This window comes from Scomber japonicus, chromosome 5 (genome assembly GCF_027409825.1).
Source record: "Scomber japonicus isolate fScoJap1 chromosome 5, fScoJap1.pri, whole genome shotgun sequence".
Classification (NCBI taxonomy): domain Eukaryota; kingdom Metazoa; phylum Chordata; class Actinopteri; order Scombriformes; family Scombridae; genus Scomber; species Scomber japonicus.
Window position 1 is genome coordinate 448,862 of NC_070582.1, and position 6,653 is coordinate 455,514.

General features: G+C 50.3%; 1 protein-coding gene across 1 annotated transcript in view; it reads left to right on the plus strand.

The window, feature by feature from the left end:
• The window catches only part of prdm11 (PR domain containing 11), a 6,348-nt gene extending 45 nt beyond the window's left edge, over positions 1-6,303 (plus strand). Inside the window, exons 1-7 of the mRNA XM_053319261.1 lie at positions 1-3; positions 517-568; positions 1,294-1,553; positions 2,249-2,316; positions 2,429-2,616; positions 3,281-3,751; positions 4,125-6,303. The exon at positions 1-3 is cut by the window's left edge and continues 45 nt beyond it. Coding sequence (XP_053175236.1) covers positions 541-568; positions 1,294-1,553; positions 2,249-2,316; positions 2,429-2,616; positions 3,281-3,751; positions 4,125-6,283 — 3,174 coding nt within the window. The 5' untranslated portion in view covers positions 1-3; positions 517-540 and the 3' untranslated portion in view covers positions 6,284-6,303. The remainder of the gene's footprint in view (positions 4-516; positions 569-1,293; positions 1,554-2,248; positions 2,317-2,428; positions 2,617-3,280; positions 3,752-4,124) is intronic.
• Positions 6,304-6,653: the final 350 nt, after the last annotated feature.

Below are 6,653 nucleotides of genomic sequence, written 5' to 3' on the forward strand. Positions count from 1 at the left end.
GAGGTGAGCGCGTGTGTCGGTAGCCACTGTGGCCAGTGAGTGAAAATGGCTCCGAAAAGTGAGGGCAGATTGCCAGCTGCTGCCTGCAGAGGAGGAAGCGTGGCGCAGACAGAAACCTGCTGCTGCCCCGCAAACCTCTGCACCGCTGATCAGCTGATTATCTGATCGATCAGCTGATCAGCTGATTATCTGATCGATCAGCTGATCAGCTGATTATCTGATCGATCAGCTGATTATCTGATCGATCAGCTGTTGGTGTGATTGATGATCTGTTTAACTTCCTGCGGGTCTGAACACATGCAGCCAAACAAACAACTTCAGTTTGTTTCCCAAAATGAACCGCAGCACTCTTTCTGTCTGAGACTGAGACTGCTGCACTGTTTTACACTGTTATACATATCTCTCTCTCTATACATATATCTCTATCTGTATCTATATATCAGATATATAGATACAGATATAGAGATATGTATCAGTGACAGTTTGCTGGTAATAAACTGTGTTGTGTTCCTGCAGGATTGTTACCAACATGGTTCCAACATGAGCGAGAAGACATCGGACCTCTGGTGTAAGAACACACACACACACACACACACACACATCCACACACACACACACACAGACACACACACACACACACACACACACACACACATCCACACACACACACACACACAGACACACACACACACACACACAGACACACACACACAGACAGTCACACACACACACACACACACACACACACACCTGCAGAGAACACATTAGAATATAATCTCATCATATTTCTGTACTATCAGATATTATCAGACATTAATGAGATCAGCTGTTAGCTAACCCCTAACCCCTGACCCCTAACCCCTGACCCCTAACCCTAACCCCTAACCCCTAACCCCTCACCCTAACCCCTCACCCTGACCCTAACCCCTAACCCCTAACCCCTCACCCTAACCCCTGACCCCTAACCCCTCACCCTCACCCCTCAACCTAACCCCTGACCCCTAACCCCTCACCCCTCACCCTCACCCCTCACCCCTCACCCTAACCCCTGACCCCTAACCCCTGACCCCTAACCCCTCACCCCTCACCCCTCACCCTCACCCCTCACCCTAACCCCTGACCCCTAACCCCTCACCCTCACCCCTCACCCTCACCCCTCACCCTAACCCCTGACCCCTAACCCCTGACCCTGACCCCTAACCCCTCACCCTCACCCCTCACCCTAACCCCTGACCCTAACCCCTCACCCTCACCCCTCACCCTAACCCCTCACCCTGACCCCTGACCCTGCAGTCTGCGAGGAGTGCCAGGACTTTTTCCAGAAGGAGTGTCCGTCTCACGGTCCGCCGCTGTTCGTCCCCGACACTCCGGTGGACTCGCAGTCGGCCAACAGGGCGGCGCTGTCGGTCCCGTCGGGCCTGGAGCTGTTCAGCGAGGGGGACGAGGTGGACGTTCGCTGCCTGGACCCGGGCTTCCCCAGAGGGACGGTGTTCGGTCCGTATGAGGGCGAGCTGGTCAACAAGGACAAGTCCTCGGGGTTCTTCTCCTGGATCGTAAGTCTGGAACCAGTTTAAACCAGTTTAGAACCAGTATGAACTGGTTTAGAACCAGTTTAGAACCAGTATGAACTGGTTTAGAACCAGTTTAGAACCAGTACGAGGTAGTTTAGAACCAGTATGAACTGGTTTAGAACCAGTTTAGAACCAGTATGAACTGGTTTAGAACCAGTATGAAGTAGTTTAGAACCAGTACGAGGTAGTTTAGAACCAGTACGAGGTAGTTTAGAACCAGTACGAGGTAGTTTAGAACCAGTATGAACTGGTTTAGAACCAGTATGAAGTACCCTCCCACACACTGATCTCAGTATTTGTGAACAGTGATTGAAAGATGAATTCTTTTAATGTGGAGAAGAACCTGAATCTGTGTCGATTCAGTTCAGCCGGACTTGATTGTTGCTTTCCTTTAGGGGACAATAATGAACTGAACCGGTGTGAAGTGGTTTAGAACCGGTGTGAACTGGTTTAGAACCAGTATGAAGTGGTTTAGAACCGGTGTGAACTGGTTTAGAACCAGTATGAAGTGGTTTAGAACCGGTGTGAACTGGTTTAGAACCGGTGTGAACTGGTTTAGAACCGGTGTGAACTGGTTTAGAACCGGTGTGAACTGGTTTAGAACAAGTATGAAGTGGTTTAGAACCAGTATGAACCGGTTTAGAACCAGTCTAAAGCAGTTTTCTGTCTTTTTCCAGATTGTCGATCTGAACAACACGTATCAATCCATCGACGGCAGCGATGAGACCAAAGCCAACTGGATGAAGTAAAACTCTTTATTTATTTACAGGTTTACAAAGTAAAGCAGGAACATTAAAAACAAAACTCGTAATAAAGTCCGAGTAGAAACATCAGGTCATAACTCGGCGTGTTGGCAGGTTTGTTCGGACGTCGTCGGAGGAGAGCGACAGGAACCTGACGGCGTTCCAACACGGGAAAAACATTTACTTCCGAGCGTGTCGAGCGCTGACGGCCGGACAGAAGCTGAGAGTTTGGTACAGCGACAACTACATCCAGCGGCTCCACTGCGTCTCTCAGGAGAGCATCGACAGGAACCTGGACACCGGTGAGCTCTTTAGTCTTATTATTATTATTATTCACTCATTTAAGAGCATTTCCATTTCATTAAAGTCTTTGAATGAAAGCTTTCTTAGATCAGTTAATATCCTGCAGTGAGCTCAGCCGTCCAGCAGGGGGAGCTGCTGCCACACAGATCAGTTAATATCCTGCAGTGAGCTCAGCCGTCCAGCAGGGGGAGCTGCTGCCACACAGATCAGTTAATATCCTGCAGTGAGCTCAGCCGTCCAGCAGGGGGAGCTGCTGCCACACAGATCAGTTAATATCCTGCAGTGAGCTCAGCCGTCCAGCAGGGGGAGCTGCTGCCACACAGATACAGTCTATGGTTAAGAGTCAAAGCTGCAGCAGCATGTCATCACACATTAAAGCAGCATTTAAACAGAGTATTATATGTAGTATAGAGTATTATATATAGTATAGAGTATTATATGTAGTATAGAGTATTATATGTAGTATAGAGTATTATATATATATAGTATAGACTATTATATGTAGTATAGAGTATTATATATATATAGTATAGACTATTATATGTAGTATAGAGTAGTATATATAGTATATTAAATAGTTAATAGTTAATAAAATGTTTGGAGGTCAGATGATCTTATGGGTCTCTGAGCTGCACCTTCATAAAGAAATCTGTTTGATTCCAGATCCGGTGAAGCTGGCGGTCCTGCCCGGCATTCAGAAGGACTTTAAGTCTCCCTGCCTGCAGTCGGCTCTGCAGAGCAAACCCGGCGACGAGGCGGACGGCCAGCCTCCCGCCAAGAGGAAGAAGATCGACCTCATCTTCAAAGACGTCCTGGAGGCTTCTCTGGAGGACTGCAGCAAGTCCAGGTCCCAGTCCTCCTCTCACGCTGAGTGTAAAGCGGCGCCGGGGTCGGGGTTCAACTCGTCCGAGCGCTGCTTTAACGTTCCTAAGCTGAAGGTGGAGGAGAAGGAGGAGGAGAACCAGACCTGCGAGGAGCCCTCCACCTCCTTCTGCCCCAACTGTGTCAAACTGAAGCGGAGGATCGTGGAGCTGGAGGAGGAGCTGTCCCGCCTCCGAGGAGAACAGGCGGTCCAGCCCCAACACGAGCAGGCCCCCCCCCACCCAGAGCAAGGCCCCATCGAGGACTTTCAAGGTGAGTGGACTCCAGGTGAGGGAGGGACTCGCTGACGACCCGGACTCTCTGTTTAGGGTTTAAACTGATTATTGAAACAGACTGAAAGCAAACAGCTGATTGATATTACCTGCTGTTATTATTTATATATATATCTAGGTGTCAGCATCCTAATATAGATCAACAGGACACGAAGTTCACCTCAACTTTCTTTCCTTCTAACAATATTAACAACAATAATCTTTCTTTAGAGCTTTTAACAGTCGTACTAATATCTATAAAACATCCATCACATGGATTTAGCTGCATCATGAGAACACACGTCAGTATTTATGTTGCACGATGTGAAAGAAAGTTCAATATGGCAGCTGGTTGACGGTGTTGGTCTTTGCAGGGATGGAGCCTTTGACTCCCACTCAGGTGGTTCTGGATGAGGACGACCCGGACGTGGACTCGGCCGATGAGTCGATCGCTGCAGATCTGGTGATCTCTCCGGAGGACTCGTCCAAACTTTCGTCGGGAGGAAGTCGGCGGATTCGTCGCTTCAAGCAGGAGTGGCTGAAAAAGTTCTGGTTCCTTCGTTACTCGCCGACCCTGAATGAGATGTGGTGCCACGTCTGCCGCCAGTACACCGTCCAATCATCTCGCACCTCAGCCTTCATTATTGGCTCCAAGCAGTTTAAGATCCACACCATCAAGCTGCACAGCCAGAGCAACCTCCACAAGAAGTGTCTGCAGCTGTACAAGCTGCGCATGCATCCAGAGAAGACCGAGGAAATGTGCAAGAACATGCTGCTGCTGTTCAACGCAGCGTACCACCTGGCCCTGGAGGGACGGCCTTTCTCAGACCTCCGTCCGCTGGCAGAGCTTTTAAAGAAGTGTGAACTCAAAGTGGTGGACCAGTATATGAACGAAGGAGACTGTCAGATCCTCATCCACCACATCGCCCGGGCTTTAAAAGAAGACCTGGCCGAGAAGATGCGTCTGTCTCCCTTCCTGAGCGTCATCATGGACGCGCAGAACGACGACCTTTTCTCAGACATGGTGGCGGTCTACGTCCAGTTCAGTACCAATGAGGGCTCCACCAACACAGAGTTCCTGTCTCTGCAGAGACTGAGCATGGCCAGCGTGGACGGATATCTCCAGGCGATGGATCGGGCCTTCGGTGTCCTGGGGCTCAGGTTTCAGGACTTGCTGGTGGTGGGTTTGGGGGCAGACGGCACTAACATCTCTTCAGGAATGAGAGCGAACCTGTACATAGCTGTGCAAAAGACTTTCCCCTGGATCCTGTGCCTTCCCATCATGATCCATCGGCCTCACCTGGAGGTGCTCGATGCCATCAGCGGTAAGGAGCTCTCCTGTCTGGAGGATCTGGAAAACAACCTCAAGCAGCTCCTCAGTTTCTACCGTTACTCCCCTCGCATGATGTCCGAGCTGCGATCCACCGCTCCGACTCTGTCAGAGGAGACCGAGTTCCTGGGAGACATCAGAGCCATACGATGGATTATTGGAGAACCAAATGTCCTTAATGCACTCATCAAAGATTACCTGGAGGTAGTGGCCCACCTGAAGGAGATCAGCAGCCAGACACAGAGAGCTGATGCTGCTGCCATCGCTCTGACCCTCCTCCAGTTCCTCATGGACTATCAGTCTGTAAAGCTCATCTATTTCCTCCTGGACATCATCGCTGTTCTCTCTCGACTAGCCTTCACCTTCCAGGGAGAGTACCTGCTGGTGTCACAGGTGGAAGCCAAAGTAGAGGACGCCATCCAGGAGATCGGCCAGCTGGTGGACTGCCCCGGAGAGTATCTTCAGGAGTTTGAGGAAAATTTCCGTGAAAGTTTCAACGGCGTCGCTCTGAAGAATCTTCGTGTCGCCGAATCCAAGTTTCAGTCCATCCGAGAAAAGATCTGCAACCGGAGCCAAGGCATCCTGTCCCAGAGGCTGGACCTGCAGAGCCGCTCGTTTGCCAAAGCCTGTAAGGTGCTGGACCTGTCCACCTGGCCCCACAACCGGGAGGACCTGAAGGCCTACGGAGAGGAGGAAATCCAGATGATATTCAACCATCTGGAGTCGATTCCCTCGGCGGTTCAGGAGGGTTCGCAAGCCCGGACAGAGGCCAGGGACAGTCTGGTGGGGGAGTGGAAGGACCTGAAAGCAGACTACTACAGCATGAACGGGTTTAAAGAAGTCATCAGTCACATCTGCAGGTACAAGCAGCGGTTCCCTCTGCTCAGCCGGATCGTGCAGGTGGTCCGAGTCCTGCCCAGCTCCACGGTCTGCTGCGATAAGGGACGCGGGTCTCTGCACAAGATGTGTAAGAACAACCGGTCCCGGCTGACTCTGGAGCAGATGAACGACCTGCTGACGGTCGCCGTTAACGGACCGCCCATCACAAACTTTGACGGGAAGCGAGCGCTGGACAGCTGGTTTGAGGAGAAGTCTGGAAGCAGTTACTCTCTTTCAGCCGAGGTGCTGAACAGGATGTCAGCTGATCACAAGTCCGTCCTGCACAGCGTTGATGTCGACACCGAGTTTTACCCCGATATCTAACGCAGCGAGCGTCTGTCTGCAGCCCCGAACCTGGACCTGCTCCACACAGCCACGAGATCAACAACACGATGAATCCTGAAATCAGTTAAACTAGATTTAAAAGCAGCATCAGGTTTGTTAAAATGTACATTTAGTATTTTTGTTGGTTTTATGGGAGGAAGGGAGGGAGGACAGAAGGGAGGGAGGGAGGGAGGGAGGAAGGAAGGAAGGAAGGAAGGAAGGAAGGAAGGGACTGAATTCAGACTGAACTCCGCAGCAAGACATCATGGAGGTTACGACCAGTTCAATATAATCAATATATTAAAAAAAGATCAATAAGAGAGATTTGAAATGACATTTGACCCATTTTATACCAAAAGACTGAATGCTC